At 41.4% G+C, this 18,356-nt stretch overlaps 2 protein-coding genes across 2 annotated transcripts; one reads left to right on the top strand and one right to left on the bottom strand.

The window, feature by feature from the left end:
* The first annotated feature begins 3,543 nt into the window (after positions 1 to 3,543).
* Positions 3,544 to 5,958, top strand: LOC113016470 (homeodomain-interacting protein kinase 2-like). Its single transcript, XM_026159314.1, has 2 exons — positions 3,544 to 3,930; positions 4,827 to 5,958. The coding sequence occupies exons 1-2, from the start codon at positions 3,679 to 3,681 to the stop codon at positions 5,712 to 5,714; spliced, it is 1,140 nt and encodes a 379-aa protein (XP_026015099.1). The 5' UTR covers positions 3,544 to 3,678; the 3' UTR covers positions 5,715 to 5,958.
* Positions 5,959 to 11,130: 5,172 nt separating this feature from the next.
* LOC113016554 (zinc finger BED domain-containing protein 1-like) lies at positions 11,131 to 12,074 on the bottom strand. Its single transcript, XM_026159455.1, has 2 exons — positions 11,796 to 12,074; positions 11,131 to 11,601 (listed from the first exon to the last, which is right to left on the bottom strand). The coding sequence occupies exons 1-2, from the start codon at positions 12,072 to 12,074 to the stop codon at positions 11,131 to 11,133; spliced, it is 750 nt and encodes a 249-aa protein (XP_026015240.1).
* Positions 12,075 to 18,356: the final 6,282 nt, after the last annotated feature.

Below are 18,356 nucleotides of genomic sequence, written 5' to 3' on the forward strand. Positions count from 1 at the left end.
CCCCTTGGACTGATCGCACCGCCCTGTATTGGCAAATGGAAATATGCCCTAGCGTTGGTGCAGCTCCAAGCTCTGTAGTTAAAGATGATAACCCCACCTTTAATGGCCCCCCGGTGACATATACAAACGGGGGGAGAAACGGCCGAATACGCATTGTAGACACAAATAAAATGTCTAAAGATGACCTCTTCCAAATTCTAACCGGTATTTCTGGAGCAACAAACAACTGGTTACTACTAGCTGAACAAGCTGCTGACAAGACGGCTTCCGACTGCATAGTATGTATGGGAGCCCGCCCCACTTTACGAGTTGTACCGGCGCCAGTCAATAGTGCATGCCTCCTGCACCTTATGAACAATACAAAACGAGGTCATTGCTCATATCTGGAAAACCACTTTCCTAAAACTCAACGCTCGGTCTCTAATAAACCACCTTTCTTTTCTTCAGATGTAGCTGTGAACAATTTCACTTGTATTAACCTGACTGGCAATGCAGTAAAACTAGGTAGCTTGAACTCTTCTTGGTGCACTGAGATGACGGTTATGAAACCAAACTTCCGACCTACGGCTAGGGCTGATTTGTGGTGGTGGTGTGGCAATAACAAGTTATATGATGGTTTCCCTCGGGATGCGTCAGGTCTTTGCGCTCTCATAACTCTTATTTTACCTGTTTTAGTCACTCCAGTAGATCTCTCTATAAAAGTACACGAAGTTGGCCTCCCATCTTCCTCTGAACGCCGCTCTAAACGTTCTCTAATCCCAGGTTCAGCTCATAATCCAACCTATATTGATGCTGTAGGTATACCCCGTGGGGTCCCCGATGAATATAAACTGCGAGACCAGGTTAAAGCAGGATGGGCCTCGATACTTTGGATGGTTGAAATAAATGCGAATGTAGACAGAATTAACTACATTCACTTTAATGTGCAACTGTTGGCTAATTACACTCGAGATGGTTTTGAAGCTGTGCATGCACAGTTATCTGCCACTTCCCTAATGGCTTTCCAAAACAGGGTCGCAACGGATTTTCTCCTCGCAGAAAAAGGCGGAGTCTGCAGCCTTTTTGGCCAGGAGTGCTGTACCTATATCCCCAATAACACAGCTCCTGATGGTTCCCTCACTAAAGCTATTACTGGTCTCACAGCTCTTACTGTTAAAATGAAGGAACACTCGGGCGTTGATACTGCCATGTGGGACTCTTGGCTTAACATGTTTGGCAAATATAGGGCCCTTGTAGCTTCCATACTAGTTTCCATCTCAGTTTTTGTTGCTATCCTAGTCACCTGCGGTTGCTGTTGTATTCCATGCATTCGATCCCTCTTCCAGAGACTGATTGTTACAGCTTTCACTCCTGAGGATAAGGATCTCGCCCGGCAGATGCCTTTATTGGCTAGTCAACTTCCCACCTCCTCGCCAACGGATGATGAAAACTCTGATCGTGAGGGTGACGAACATTATCGTCTTTCTCTTGTTTAAATGCTTCTAGAATGGTTGTTTCTCTGTGGTGTTTTGTATTAGGCTTGTTATTAATTGTTTCCCTCACCCACTTCCTCTTGAAGGATATATCTGGTTGAATTGTGTCTGGTCGGGTTGTGAGGGTTAAGCGATGTTCTCAGGGTCTCCGGACTTAAGCCTGAGCGAATGTGTACTCCCACCACTGGATATGAATTGTTTTATTCCACACCCCTTCCTCACGTTTTACCATATTCACTTTTGAATGTCCTTAGCAGTTACCGTTCTGAGTTTATTTTACGGTTGATTTATTCTTTCACATTTTCACGTTTATATCTCTCATTATTATAGTATACTCTGTACTCTCCACATTTTTATCATTACTTATGCTTTTTGGTTGCTGAGTTACAGGAACTGTTAATTTTGTGTCACTACCCTGGTTGCACTAACTCGTTGTATCCGTGTGTGCAGGACAGCTGTTACTGCTTTCATCGGGAACCGAGACTGCTTGCAGCCGACCCCTGGGCAGGGTGGTGCCTGGACTCTTTTCTCCTCATCTGCAATGACAGATAAAGACAAATGATAAGACCCGAGGAGTTTTTCGAGCCAGGCTTCGACACGTCTCTGTGTTCCTTTGAATGTTACTTATTTTTTTGTGTTGACCCATTTAAGATGGGTCAAAAGGGGGATTTGAAGAAAATATAATTTGATCAAACATTATTCAGCTTTAAATATTGTTCAGCTTTAAAGTTACTGTGCAACTGTGTAATAAAAATGTGTGCTCACGACTTTGGCCTTGAGAGCGATAAGAAGCGATCGCCTCATCCTGCAGGCGAAAGATATCTGCAAGCGAAGAGACTAGAACACCCAAGGCCGATTTCCTTTTATGGAGTTGTTTTTCTGCTAATGCAGCACTTTCCTCACAACCCCCTCCTGTAAGTTTTAGAGAATATATACCCATCCTCACAGCAAATATGAGGAATCTCCTGATGTGAGCTGTTTGAGAGGTTGTCTCTGTCTCAATAAAAGTTCACTGATTCCCCCATCTGCTGCAGGTGTCCGGTTGTCTTCATTCTCCGCCAGCCTGGTTAAGTCAATTCCTCCTTAACATCTAAAAGAACCTATTTAATGAAGGAAGACGGGTTCACTTTGTGTTTAATATTATTCTATTGCTGTTGTTTTTTTTTATATCCTTCAAACGATACACAAAAATATCATCAATATTCTGTTTACTTGGTGACAACGTCGCTTTTAGCCTTCAATCAGAAAGCCTGACGTTGGCTAGTTAAGCATCGGGCTAACGTTTAACGCTTTCACTTGAGGGAAGTAACTCGTATTACTGCTACTGCTGTGTAATCTTGGTTCAATTCACAGCATATTCTACAAGTTACCCTGCAATAACTAACTGTTAGAATAGCGCCACCGTATTGTATCGCACTGAGTGCACTTCAATCCTTTATCCCGCGAGTTTGCTAGCTAGCAAAATAATAATACCAATTTTAAACAAATAACATGTGTAACGTACACACTCGAGAAAATTATTTACTAGTACTTACGCAAACTCCCCCGTTGTGAAAACGTACAAATCCTTCTTGTATTTTTCGTTTTCCAGCAAACACTCATTAAAACGGCCTCCAGGCACATTAGCGCACTCACCCCCGACTGATCAGGGAGGGGGTGGGGGGTCACACACTGAAACAGACTAACGTGCAGAGGTACAGCCCAGGCAGAGAAATGTTGCTTTTAGACTTTGCGACTCGTTTTATTTCTCTATCTGATAAGAAAACTATTCAATCAGATAGTTCTTTGTGGTGAATGAAATACGGTTACAGTTTCAAGAAGTTTTAAGCACCAAATCCGAAATCCAAGCACTGCAATATTAAAATCCAATTCAATTTCTTGTTTGCTCCGAAATCTACGACATGACTATATACAGAAGCTTGACATGACTTCCATCGCTTCTCATATGTGCGCATGCGCACATATTAGAATCGCTTCGATCGCTTGTGACGTGATAACTTTGCTTTGATCCTTTCTGATGTCATAACTTTGCTTTGATCCAAAACCTATAAATAGGAGCGCTCACCTGTTACTTTATGCTTAACGGACGTTGACCTGCAGCAACTAAAACCCTTTTGAGAAGTTTTGAGAGCAATTTACGAGAGAAACCAAAACAAGTTCAGTTTTGTTTCTCACCAATTCACAGCGCAAACAGACACATTACACCATGTCAGCCAACCCATCCTTCGGCTCAGATGAGCTTGGAATATCTAAAGGGACCATTTTGGGAGATCACCACATGGTGGAGGCTTTCCTTGGAGAAGGAAGCTTTGGTGTTGTAACGAAATGTCGCGATACAAAAAACAACAAAACTGTTGCTGTTAAAGTCAACAAAAGCGACCCTGAAATTCTGCTCCAGGCAAAACTGGAAATTTTCATCCTGGAGCAGCTACGACGCTTGGATCCAGACAGGTGCAACATCGTGGAATGGAACGGCTGACATGGTATGCTGAGATTATGCTTGGCACTCCATATGATGAAGCAATTGACATGTGGTCTCTGGGGCTGGTAGCTGTGGAGCTTGCTACAGGGGTGCCTCTCTATCCTGGGGAAGACGATTATGATGTTTTAAAATTCATAATTGAAACCCAGGGTCAGCTACCAGATCATCTCCTAGAGTCTGGCTTGTACACTGACAGCTATTTCATCGAGGATAACCACAAGGAACAGCGCTGGACATTTAAGACCCCAGAACAATTTCAATACGAGACAGATTATCGATCCAAGGAAACTCGATCGATAAAACTTAAGTGTCTCGATGACCTCGAAAAACTGCTGAAAGTTAGGCGAGGACCGGAAAATGGCCAAACATTATTTGTAAGGCTAATCAAAGAAATGTTGGCCTTGGATGCAAATCTGCGCATAACACCCTCAGAGGTTCTGAAGCATCCCTTTTTCCACCCTGGCCTCTCAAGGAGAACCCCCTGCACTGACATGAATAGTACAGGGGGAGAACTCCTTGTGCTCTCTCAGCAGCCTTCAAGCTGGAAAAGTCATGGATTGCAAAAATTCAGCTGCAGTTTCCAAAACTCAGTTGAATTTCCTCAAAAAGGAGACATCAACACCTCAGCCAACCCATCTGCCTCTGAAGATGATCTTCAAATAACGGAAGGGACCATTTTAGGAGATCACCACGTGGTAGAGGCCTTCCTTGGAGAAGGAGGCTTTGGTTTAGTAACCAGATGTCGCGATACAAAAAACAACAAAACCGTTGCTATTAAAGTCAACAAGAGCGACCCTGAAATTCTGCTCCAGGCAAAACTGGAAATTTTCATCCTGGAGCAGCTACGACGCTTGGATCCAGACAGGTGCAACATTGTGGAATGGAACGACTATTTCCTCGATGGACAGCGCATTTGCTTGAATTTCGAATTGCTCGACCAAAGCCTGTGGGACTACATTGGGGACCGGAATAACCGAGGTCTCCCAATGAGAGAACTCAGGCCAATTTTGCATCAGCTCGCAAATGCTCTGTTCCACCTGGGTTCTGTGGGAATAGTGCATGCTGACCTCAAACCTGGAAACATCATGGTGCTGAACCACAGTGAGTCTCCCGTCAAAGTCAAACTCATAGACTTTGGCCTCTCATGTCCTGCTTCTGCAGTGATTCCTGGTGACCGTGTGGGGACAATTGGTTATTGTGCACCTGAGGTTATGCTTGGCATTCCATACGACGAAGCAATCGACATGTGGTCTCTGGGGCTGGTAGCTGTGGAGCTTGCTACAGGGGTGCCTCTCTATCCTGGGGAAGACGATTATGATGTTTTAAAATTCATAATTGAAACCCAGGGTCAGCTACCAGATCATCTTCTAGAGTCTGGCTTGTACACTGACTGCTACTTCATCGAGGATAACTACAACAAACAGCGCTGGACATTTAAGACCCAAGAACAATTTCAATACGAGACAGATTATCGATCTAAAGAAACTCGATATATAAAACTTAAGCGTCTCGATGACCTCGAAAAACTGCTGAAAGTTAGGCGAGGACCGGAAAATGGCCAAACATTATTTGTAAGGCTAATCAAAGAAATGTTGGCCTTGGATGCAAATCTGCGCATAACACCCTCGGAGGTTCTGAAGCATCCCTTTTTCCACCCTGGCCTCTCAAGGAGAACCCCCTGCACTGACATGAATAGTACAGGGGGACAAAACCTTGTGTTCTCTCAGCAGCAATCATCGTTTGGGTGGCCAGAATTCTAGGGGAGCTAGAAATTCTTGTGGAAAAAAAGCCCAAAACAATAACATCAACAAAAAAAAGCAATGAATGTGGTCTTAAACTTGGGCACAATTTGGCTTGAAATCCATCAACTAATCTCTCAATATTCAAAGCGGAGCAGCAGACAACTTACCATCACATCAGTCCTTCAATCAGACCTACAACAAACGTCTTCAGTCTCTCACCCCAACCGGTCGCAGCAGATGGCCGCCCCGACCTGAGCCTGGTTCTGCCGGAGGTTTCTTCCTGTAAAAAGGGAGTTTTTCCTTCCCACTGTCGCCAAAGTGCTTGCTCATAGGGGGTCATATGATTGTTGGGTTCTCTGTATGTATTATTGTAGGGTCTACCTTACAATAATACATACAGCCTTGAAGTGACTGGTGATGTGATTTGCTGCTGAATGAATTCGGAACTAATTGGAAATCTGGATATTAATTAAATAAACCTGCTTTGAGCATCAATTAATTGTTGTTTGAAATTCTTTATAAATATATAAATATAGTGCCACTCTTCTACTGTTTAAATTGCAACTGTTTAAAACTGACTAATTTATTCATACACTTGAGCATAAACACATGCACAGTAAATGGCCTGTACTTGTACAGCGCTTTACTTAGTCCCCAAGGACCCCAAAGAGCTTTACACTACATTCAGTCATTCACACATTCACACACTGGTGATGGCAGCTACATTGTAGCCACAGCTGCCCTGGGGCGCACTGACAGAGGCGAGGCTGCCGGACACTGGCGCCACCGGGCCCTCTGACCACCACCAGTAGGCAACGGGTGAAGTGTCTTGCCCCGGGACACAACGACCGAGACTGTCGGAGGCGGGGCTCAATCTGGCAACCTTCCAATTACAGGATGAACTGCGAACTCTTGAGCCACGATTGACCTATATACACATATACTTTACAGTACTAGTCAGTGCTTACATACTAGTTCTTTTCCCTACTTTTTCATGCTTACTGGTACAAATGCCTGTTACTAGAGTTAAATGCTATCAATGTATTCTCACAGTTATGGAACTGTACAAATGCATACAAAATAACGCTCACGTAAACATAACTGTGCACTAGTTTGCCCTTATTGCTGCAGTTTGTTTCAAGTTGTTCTCTCTCTCTCTCTCTCTCTCTCTCTCTCACTCACACACACACACACACACACACACACACACACACACACACACACACACACACTCACTATGTAACGTTTCAGCAAAAAAATACCGCCCCTTCCCCCCACAGTGACACCACCACCACTAGTCTGCACAGCTGACATAAGGCAGCATGGATCCATCCTTTCATGCTATTTATGCCAAATTCTGACCCGACCATCTGCATGTCAGAGCAGAAATCAAGACTCATCAGACCAGGCAACATTTATCCAATCTTCTCATGTCAAATTTTGAGAACTGTAGCTTCAATTTCCTGTTCTTAGCTGACCAAAACGCTCTTCTGCATTCTTTGGTTGCAACAAATGGTTGTATGAGCTACGGTTGCCTTCCTATCAGACATTTTTCTCTGACCGTTGACATCAATAAGGCAGTTTTTCCAAGAGAACTGCCTTTCACTGGATATTTTCTCTTTTTTGTCACCGAAAAGGGTGTCTGTGTTACTTCTTGTCTTATATATATTGTCTCTGTTTTCCTCTGTCCTTTGTCAGAGTGCCTGTTCACCTACCCCCTGTGTCTCCATATTCCCAGTGTTCAAGGTTTCCAAGTGTTTTCCCAGTTTAGGTTGTCATGGTTGGTTCTGTTTGCTACTCAGCCAGAATAAACAGCTCGCTCTTTTTAAAAGTAGGCTCCAGAATGGATGATGGCATGTTCGCATGTCTTTATGCAACACTGAGTGTGCTGAACTAAAGGTAGGCCTAGTTTCATTTTCATGGTCATTATTATCAAGACAATGATTACGCCTTATTCTGATTATTTCTCCCTTTTGGAGGTGTAACGTTTACATGAGGGGTGTAGGAACATTTCCCCCTAAATATTTTTAGATAAACTTTTGCTAAAGTCACAGTTTTTGTCGTATTGATGATGCAGCTAGAATAAGTGCTTTTAAATAAAAGAATAACCATTCAAAGTGCTCAGTGGTGAAACTGTAACTCTTTCAGAGTTTGACAGCTGGACAAGTGATGCCGTATTTTAAGAAACATGAGATGAGTGCAGCATATTATCTGAACAGAGACCATTCAATGAGCAAGAATAAACACTGAAAGAGAAACACTTCACTGTTGATTATCATATGAAGTCTAATGAAAGCTGTTAATCTGTTAATATCCTGTTAATCTGCAAATACAGAACATGCGACTTTAAAGCATCCAGCAAAGTGATAACTGTCCTCTGCCCACTAAGTAGTGACTCTACAAAAGATTATTTTCAATATCATCTTTATATTATATTTAGTTATTCTCCAGCGCAACAATGTAAGGAGCTCTGTGATTGGTTAGGAAAGGACAGACTGGCCACCTGGATTTTTCTTCACTGCACATTGATCCATAGCTTTGCTCTGTAAAGGCTAACAAAGTGCTTTTGCTTTACAAAGACATTCAGCGTCGGTATTCACTCTTTTAAAATGCCACTGAACACTGGAGTGAAATGGAGCCCTGATCCTCAGAGTTTTATTGTTGCTAACATTTCTTATAGATAGCACAGATAGTGCCCCACTGCAGTAATCACTCATGTCTAGATATTCCTGTTAAAACGGAGTTTTTCCTCCCCACTGTTGCATAGCAAACCTAGCAAACACAAACTATTGTATAAAACGATCTAATTTAAACGAACAATCATATTGAAGCTTCAGACAGCCGTCATATGACAGTGAAACACTGCCATCTGCTGGACTCGAATAACAAAGACGCTGCTTTGACGGGTGAGGGAGTTTCAACAAGTCTGCAACGACTCAAGCATCAAACTACAGAACTATTGTAGCGGACATGGTGCTCTAATGACTGCTTCATTAACGCAGGTCAGAAAGGATCAAACATATCAATAAATTGTGAAATACAAAAAATTACTGTTTCACTGCACACACAAACCTTCTCTTATTAGCACAACACTGCCCAGGCCTCAGAGTGTATTCCATATAGACTATTAAACCTTAGCATGTTATTTTAATGTCTTACAGGTAAAACAGCCAAAAAGTAAAGTTAACTGTAATTTAAAATATTCAGCTGCAAAAATGCTTTTAGCAAATAATTTTTATGACTGCTGCTAAAATTCAATACTAGATTTTTGCTGGTCTGATTAAAAGGTTAAATGTAGAAGTTTTGGGATAATATATTAATACTTCCAAAACAATAAAGTTGTTGTAGAGAATCTATGTTCATTATTGTTGCTCATCATGGAAAGACAAAGACATTACACCCTCCTACTCTCTGCACACAGTGGTCTGAGGGATCTTCCAGGATCGGGGATTTTATTTATTTTGTTCTTTTTCGGTCTTACTGGTTAGTAGGTGGTGATTTTCTACCTGTTGATCTCACATTTGGAACATGATTTGCTCTGGAGCAGATTAGGTTCAAAGCATGAGTTGACCTGGCATTATGTCTTGGATTACAAAAAAATCCCACATTAAATCTTGAAGTTAACCGGATAAGACAGCGTTGTGTTTCACAGTAAAGGCCTCAGAGAGTTGTTGCTAACCAAATTCCATCTTGTATGGCCACTCAGCATCTTATGATGTTTTGTAACCTGCCACTACAAAGAAGCAGTGAAACAGTTTCTGTTTTAGCGCACATACACTGTGTGCTGAACAGTATAAGGGCAATAAAGTGATGGTACAGAAATCTGCATCTGGTCAGAAGGAAAAGCACGCACACTTGGAAGACTTGGCCAGATTTTTATAAAATTATTGGCTGACAGTGGACAGATGAAAGGATGTGGATGGTCACACCCTCGTGCAGTAAAGACGGCGTTCGGTTCATTGAATACACAAAACCAAACACACAAAAGACACAATAAGACAGCTGATCAGTTTGCTTCACTGACTCATCTTTTTTTTTTTTTTTTGCCTGTCCCGTTTGGATCTTTAGCCATCAGAATTGTTGTCTGAAGGCCAAGAAAGATGCCAAGCGGCTTTACTTTACCAATTGGATCATCACGGTCTTGTGTTTGGGCCATTTGATTGACCTTTATTATAATTATATATTTATTTGATTTGATTTTTGGTTGTTACAGATGGGACAGACATGACTGGGGGATAGGACAGGGAGAAAGAATGAAAGAAAGAGAGGGGGAGAAAAAAAATAGAGGGGAGAAGAGACGGTGAGAAAGGGGGGAAGAAAAAAAGAAAAACAAACAAAACACCTGGATCACCTGTATGGAGATAAGAAAAAACAGAAGAGAAAACAAACAAGAAAGAGCAACATAATAAATATAGCACCATCACAATAAAACAGCTAACAGTAGATAACAGTAGATACCAAATATTAGATGTTATGTTACAGCACGCAAGATCGACAGCGCACAATGTGCTTTCAGGCAGCAGCCAAGAAAGGTGTAGTTTGTGTCTGTGAACACCTGTGTACACACCTGTGTACACACCTGTGTGGATCAGCACGCTTGTATTCAAAAGGGTCCTCGTCTGAGTGCTGGCTTTCAGTTGTGCTGTCTCTCTTGCCCAGCCATGCACACACAGACACTGTGCTACACTTACACAGTGAGACACATGCTCACAGAGACGTCCAGATACATTTTGTCCTTGCTGGAGGTCATCTTGTGTGTGTTTTTTGGCCCACTGTGGCCTCACACCGAGCTCCTGCTGTTTTTTGAACACTTTAACAGCTAACAACTTTTAGCTTCCTGTTGAACACACTTAAGTGGTCACTCACTTCCTGTGCCCTGGGCAATAAGAGACGTTTTGTGTTTTATAATTTATTGATATGTTTGATCCTTTCTGACCTGCGTTAATGAAGCAGTCATTAGAGCACCATGTCCGCTATAATAGTTCTGTAGTTTGTAGAGGTGGGAATCACCATACACCCCACGATACGATATTATCACAATACTTAACTCACGATACGATATTATTGCGATTTTTTTTTTATATATTTTTGCAATATTCTGGGTATTGCAATACAATATTTTGTGATTTATCACATATTTTTTCTACTGCAGATTTTGTCCATAAAGGTAAACTTTATCATTATTCATTTTATTTTAATAATAAAGTCTCACACTCAGTCTTTCTCTCATGTCAGTCAGTTTTATTGCTGACAAAGTGAACGGTTTGTATAACAGTCTAGTAACCAACTTAACTGAACGTAACTATCTGGTACAATTATAGCTTATAATAAAATATAATTTTACATTAAATAAAAAAGTTTTAAATTTAAATAAAATAAAACATTTCTTAAATTAAAATAAGTAAACTGTCCTGTTTGTTGCTGCCCTAAAAAGTTAAACACATTTGGACAGTGAAGCAATGTCAGCATTCTTGCTCAGAAAAAGGAGCTGATCAACATGCTCTGAAGTCAGAGTGCTCCGTTTTGCTGTGACGATGTCTCCAGCGGTTGAGAAGACTCTTTCAGCCGAGACACTAGTGCCTGGGATACAAAGATATCTTTTTGCCAGCGTGGCCAGGAAAGGATAGACTTCCTCATGGGATTTCCACCAGCTTAGTGGGTCTTCTGTGAGTGCCAGTGATGTGACCTCCTGGTATCTTTTCACCTCCTCCTCAGCTGTGGCAGATAATGATTTTGGTGGGGCTCCAACATCACCATAAGTCTGACCAAGCAAGTCTGTTAACCCACGAGACTTCCTCATCTTGGCTGGTATGAGAGGGGGTCTGGGATTTTGTTCAGTCTCGTCGGGTTTCTCATGATGTTCATGGGCTTCTGGCTCACAGATGGGCTGCTGCCTCTTTTCTTCCTGTAGAAAACCCACACACATACAGAGAGAGGGAGAAAATAAATATTTCATATCTTTTAGTATGCAGTAATATGTTAGCAAATTATAATTAATGTATTTAATTGTTAAATAGAATATTACCAATATGACAAAAATATCACCGATCTACTAATATTGTAAGTTATTTAAATTATAACACCAGAATGTTTGCTTACCTGAAGGGTTATAGCCTCAGCAACCACTCTGGCATAGGTTTCCTGTCTTTCCTCCAGTGACAGGAATGGCAGGGTTTTAAAGCGTGGGTCGAGAGCTGATGCTGTGTAGAGGGTGTTCCTCTCGACTGTGCTGGCATATCTCTTCTTAAGATCTTGACTGATACTTTGCTTGATGTTTCTGACCAGTGCTGTGTCACCAATGTTGTCTTGGGTGTTGTGCAACAGCTGTGCTAGCAGCGGTGCTACGACAGACAGAGTAGGATTCTTTTCCTCAGACATCACAGTAGTCGCGACTTGCATTGACTTCAAGGCCCGGACAATTTCTTCAGTGTTCCCAATATCCGTCTTATTTAGAGTAAAGATATGTGCTACTCTTTCTGACTTCGGGAGACAGCAGCGCTGCACAAATTGCAGGTTGTTGTTCAAGGAAACGCTGGAGCATGTCATAAGCACTGTTCCATCTCGTGCAGACGTCGGTCTTGAGCTTGTGAGTCGGGAGCTGTAACATTTTCTGTTTTTGCTCCAGAGTGTGGTTTGCCACTGTGCTTCTATTGAAAAACCCAGTTATGCGCCGCACTCTCCCCAAGACCCTGGCTACTGCAGGCAGGTTTAAGGATCGTTGTGATGCCAGATTGAGCGTATGGGCGAAACACTTCACATGCAGGTATCCCGCTAGCTGAGTGGCAATTGTCATATTAGAAGCATTGTCGGTGACAACCACAAGATTTTTGTCGGCAATCCCCCATTCCTGTGCTGCATTTTGCAGGAGATTTGCAATGTTCGCTCCGGTGTGACTTTCATGTAATGTTCGAGTTTGGAGAACGTAAGACAGCAGTTGCCAGTCCGCTGTGAGATAATGAGCTGTTATAGTCACATATGAATCCACAGCCCGCGAGGTCCATGCGTCTCAAGTTAATGCAACCCTTTCTGCTGTGCTCAAACTTTCCTCAACTTTACGCTTCACATCTATGTAGAGATTGGGTACGGCTGTGTCGGCGAAAAAACGTCGTGATGGTATCACATACCTGGGTTCCAGCGTCTTGATCATGTAAGAAAAGCCCTCGTTTTCCACAATGTTGTAAGGACGCAGGTCTTTGCAGATGAAGTACGTGATAGATTGTGTTATTTTCTTAGCTCGCTCTGAATTGGGAGATAGCTTTGCTAAGCTAAGAGTGTCCAGCGTTGGTTGATTTTTCAGTGGAGCTGATTCAGAGCTAGCTTTCCCGTCCGCGGTTAATGCTATATTTGGATGGTGCCGTGTAAGATGGGCCCTCATGTTCGTAGTATTCCCAGAGTACTTTATTTTCATACGACACACCTTGCAAATCCCGTGTGTCATATCCATCTCATTTGTTCCATCCTTGTTAAAAAATCCAAAGTACGTCCAGACGTTTGATTTAAACGCAGATGGCGCTTTTCTGATCTCTTTTTCTTCCTCCATCTTTGTTTGATCAATTTTCCCATGTGCTGACCTAACCTCTGCTGACCTCACTAGAGAAAAAGCTCAACCGCACCATCTGGTGGATTGGAAGTTTTTGGAACAAAATATCGATGTCTGCTGTCCCTGTATCGATACATTATTGGCAAACAAAATATTGCGATACTACGCAGTATCGATTTTTTTCCCCCACCCCTAGTAGTTTGATGCTTGAGTCGTTGCAGACTTGTTGAAACTCCCTCACCCGTCAAAGCAGCGTCTTTGTTATTGGAGTCCAGCAGATGGCAGTGTTTCACTGTCTGAAGCTTCAGCTGGATTATCCGTTTGCTATGTTTGCCATGTTACAGTGGGGAGGAAAAACTCCCTTTTAACAGGAATATCTAGACATGAGTGATTACTGCAGTGGGGCACTATCTGTGCTATCTATAAGAAATGTTAGCAACAATAAAACTCTGAGGATCAGGGCTCCATTTCACTCCAGTGTTCAGTGGCATTTTAAAAGAGTGAATACCGACGCTGAATGTCTTTGTAAAGCAAAAGCACTTTGTTAGCCTTTACAGAGCAAAGCTATGGATCAATGTGCAGTGAAGAAAAATCGAGGTAGCCAGTCTGTCCTTTCCTAACCAATCACAGAGCTCCTTACATTGCACCATGTGGCTAATTTGCGTTTTACTGATATTGCTGGGCTGCTGTCAATCATATCATATATTACAACAGAGCATTGACCTTTAACCTGTTTAATTCATACTGAGTATTTAAAAAAAATGTATTGTCATAATAAATTCTGCCTCACTGAAACACCATTTTGCATTAGCCTCTATCACCTGACTTGTCACTGATGATATCACTGAGCAGGCGAGCGGTAGCGGCGGGGGGGGTGTAGGTGAAGCTCGTGAAGAACAAAAATTCTGTACGAGCAGATGCAGTGAGTCCAATAACCAGGGGTAACTGGAAATAAGGTGTTGTAGGTTGGCTTCCACAGTGTAAAGAGACGCTTCTCCCTCATGCTCTAACAGTTGGTAAATCAATTTAGAAGCAGAGTCGATAACGGCCTCCTGAAGCTCCCTAGGTGGGGTGACTGCCGCTGGATCCATATCTGGCTGGTCCGTACTGTCACGGCGGGTAAGGAGAGCCGTGTGAAAATAATAAATGAGGATCCAATCGCAGGCAGTAGTGGAGAAGTGAAGGTGGTTTATTGAACACAAAAATAAATATGGACAAACAGCAAATGGAGCAGGAACTAAACTAGACTGGAAACAACTAAACTACAGAGCACAAACCTGGACAAGAACGAGCAGAGGAGATGGCCAGCAGGGAGAACACACGGGTGCGACATGGTGGATACACAGACGGACCAGCAACTACAATGACAGAGGACACGACTTAAATACACAGAGAAACACAGGGGAATTACACACAGGTGGTGGACACAGCTGGGAATAATCAACAAGACGAGACAGAGGTAAAACTGAACACACTCACATGAGACGCAGACCTTCACAATAAAACAGGAACAAGAAACCATCACACTAAGACGCAGACTCGACATAGAGAGAGAGACAGAAAATGACACATGGAACTACCGTCTCGCCCCTCCCGGCAGTCTGTATACTTTAAGCTCGGGTAGTTTTTACACAGGATACGGGAGGATTATTGAGAAGAACCTAAGCAAACACGTGACAAGTTTTCAACAGGAATGAATGACAGTAAAAATGTTACCTCACAGATCGTTTTTATGCCATCAGTAATGAGCTGGTTTCAGCTAGACTGGACACACTCAAATGGCAAAGAAGGTTGTGTAGCCTTTGCAGAGAAGATGAAGTGCATTCATGTAAATCAAAATGCATCTTTTAATTGAGGTAGAGGTTTGTCAGAGATATTATTCTCATAATGTACCTTTGTCCCAGCTGATTGCAAAAACCTCTTGTGTACCTCTTTTCAACCACTGGGAGGCGCTACAGCTTCATTCCTTTCACACTAAGGCAGCGGTAGGGAACTCCAGGCCTCGAGGGCGTCCCTGCAGGTTTTAGACGTTCCCTACCCCTGCACTAAGGCCTTTGAAATCTTCATTAACACTGAGCTTGAAATTTCTATCAGTCGAATGCAAAGGAGTCCTGTGGTTGTAGGACAGAGGTAGGGAACGTTAATCTGCCATCATTTAGATTATATGACAACAACCTTCAAATCTGAAGTCTCAGAAATCTGCTTCATGTACAAGTTCCTCCAATAATCAGGGCTAATATCACCAAATTGTACATAAACAGACTTTTACATGTTAAATATTTCTCAAATATGGGGAAAAAACAATATAAAATACTATATTATTAACAAAATATCTTAAGATACAGCTACAAATTGCTTGAAACATTTGCAACGAAATATATAAAACAGCTTTATTGTCAGTGAGGACAAAGTTATAGTGATGCTGTGCTGGAGTGTTCAAAAGAAGACAGAGACATGAAGTATAAATATTGTATAATATTAAATATAAGAAAGAACAAAGTTATAAAAACATTAATAATTGAAATCTGCAACAATATTCACATAAAGTGTAAAATACAGAGTTAACTGTTTAATAGGTAAAGTTTAGGTCTTGCAGTCGAACAATGATCCCAAACACAGCAGCAAATCTACAGCAGAATAGCTGAAAAGCAAAGTCCAGTCAAAGTCCAGGCCTCAATCTGGGACATTCGGGGAGCTGTGCTTAAATCAATGCCCACAAACCTCAAAGAACTGAAGCAACGTTGTAATGAAGAGTGGGCCAACATTCCTCCACAACAATATGAGAGACTGATAAAGTCAAGCAGAAAACAATTACCTCACATTCGTGCTGCTAGAAGTGTTTCTAGTTATTCACAGGACTGTAGTTTGAATTTAAAGAAATGTGAAAGTGCACTGAAATTAACATAAAGTTATTGCAATTTAAAAAAAAAAAATCAAGAAATCTAAGAGGAAGAAACAATGTAAACCACACAATTTTTTTCCTTATATTCTCCACACGGCAATGCACATAACAGACATAAAATATTTGCATTTATCAATAAAAATATACAATTTTTCCATAGTCATAGCCAGGCCCGATTACTGCCAAACCTGTGCTGAATCAGTCACTTAAATAGGACCTGTCTGACAAAGTAGAGTAGACCAAAAGATCCTCAAAAACTACACATCATGGCGCAATCCAAGGAAATTCAGAAGCAAATAAGAAACAAAGTAATTGAGATCTCTCAGTCTGGAGATGCAACGTCAAGATGAACAGAATCCAGTTTCTGGGATCCTGAAGGAGAATGTCTGGCCATCTGTTCACGACCACAAGCTGAAGTGCACTTGATCCAAAGCACACCAACAAGTCCACCTCTAAGCAGCTTAAGTAAAACAAAATAAAGACTTTGGAATGGCTTAGCCAAAGTTCATACGTGAATCTGATTGAGGTGCTGTGACCTTGGAAAGGTGGTCCATACTCAAAAACCCTCCAGTGTGGCTGAATTACAACAATTTTGCAAAGATGAGTGGGCAGAAATTCTTCCACCACCTCGTAAAGGACTCATTGCCAGTTATCCCAAACGCTTTATTGCAGATGTTTCTACTCAGGGTGGCCCAACCAGTTATTAGGTTTAGGGGGCAATCACTTTTTCCACACAGGGCCATAATAATGGCCGCCTTAATAATAAATGCCTTGATTTAGGAACTACTTTTAATGTTTACTTGTGCTATTTTGCAAAAAATAAAATCTCTGCAAAAACATCAAAACTGCTGACCGTCTGACCTCAATATGAAATTATTAATCTTTTGACAAAAAACATTTAAATTTGTAAAAAATAAGAAACCATAGAGGAACAAACAATGTTGTTTGCTACGTTCTAACATGGCAATCCAAATAACAGTAATGCAAACATATATATTTATCAATAAAAACAGATCGCCTTTCACTGTTACAAAAGTTAAGTATATCAATGTTTGTTCAGCTTTCATAAATGTAAGTTTATAAGTACATAGTACATTTTTTGGTAAAGTCCAACTTCTTTTAATACATGCAACACATTTCAGAACATTTGGGACAGAGACAACAAAAGACTGGAAATACTTCGTAAAAATCTGGTGAAACACTTTAAAGCCAGTGGGATAAAATGGGAGACATAAAATTTAATACTAGACAAAGACCGATTGAATCATGAAGCAAAGAATTAATAACTAAATCACAAGTAGAAAATGTTATGCAGATATTATTGGATAGATTTTGGTGTAGAAAAAAATGACAAGAAATCAAAAATGAAAGTTATCTCATCTTTTTCTGTAAAGAGTAGCCTACTGCAGAGCAGCAACGCTGACAAACACCATCATCACCAATACTGCAGCTAATACAATGATCCAGGAGGAAACTTGAAAAAGCAGGAAAAATGTGACACTGATCAAAATGAATACATCAATTATTGATCAAAGAGAAAATGCATACTACCACAATGCATTGTTATTGCATCTCAGTTTCTCACCATCACTGATAATCTGACGTCTGCTGGACCTCAGGAATCGTCACCATCACCTCTCTGTGAGGAGCAGAGAGCACTCGTGCTGCACATCCCACCTGTGTGTTGTGTTTACGTGAACCTGAGAGCACAGCTGTAGTGGTGACAGTGAATGTAGCGTTGGTGTTGGACACACTGACAGTGTTGTACTGTGAGAAGCTGAGGTCTTGTTGTGAGACACTCAGTGTTACAGTGGGAGCAGGTCGACCAGTGGCTGAACAGGAAACAACCCACTCTTCAGTAGAGTTTGACTCGCTGACATCAACAGCAGGTTCATGCAGCTCTGTGAAGGATCAGGAAATATAAAATAAGGAGTATATTGTTAAAGATACATTGACTTCTAACACATGTAACGCATTAAGGTAAAATGTCTTACCATAAGGATGTGTTACACGATTTATAAACCCCAGTTTGTTAATTATTTGTTCATTATTCATAACTATATACTTAATTTTTTAAAAATTAAGTGTTTTTGGTCAAATGGAATTTCTTTTTGGGTAATTTTAGCCCTCTGCCAAAATGTTTTAACCTTTCTGTCTCTAACAGTAAAACATCGTTCCTTTATCTTCTGTGTCTGGTGTGTTGGTCAGGATTAGCTAG

Source organism: Astatotilapia calliptera, chromosome 23, assembly GCF_900246225.1.
Source record: "Astatotilapia calliptera chromosome 23, fAstCal1.2, whole genome shotgun sequence".
Taxonomy (NCBI): Eukaryota; Metazoa; Chordata; class Actinopteri; order Cichliformes; family Cichlidae; genus Astatotilapia; species Astatotilapia calliptera.

Bases quoted from the DNA above. Each gene is read 5' to 3' on its own strand.
- LOC113016470 (XM_026159314.1), top strand. From the start codon at position 3,679: ATGTCAGCCAACCCATCCTTCGGCTCAGATGAGCTTGGAATATCTAAA. The intron at 3,931-4,826 runs ATCGTGGAATGG...GACAGGTGCAAC, and splicing joins TGGATCCAGACAGGTGCAAC to ATTGTGGAATGGAACGACTA.
- LOC113016554 (XM_026159455.1), bottom strand. From the start codon at position 12,074: ATGTCTGAGGAAAAGAATCCTACTCTGTCTGTCGTAGCACCGCTGCTA. The intron at 11,602-11,795 runs GTAAGCAAACAT...GGTTTTCTACAG, and splicing joins CTGAGGCTATAACCCTTCAG to GAAGAAAAGAGGCAGCAGCC.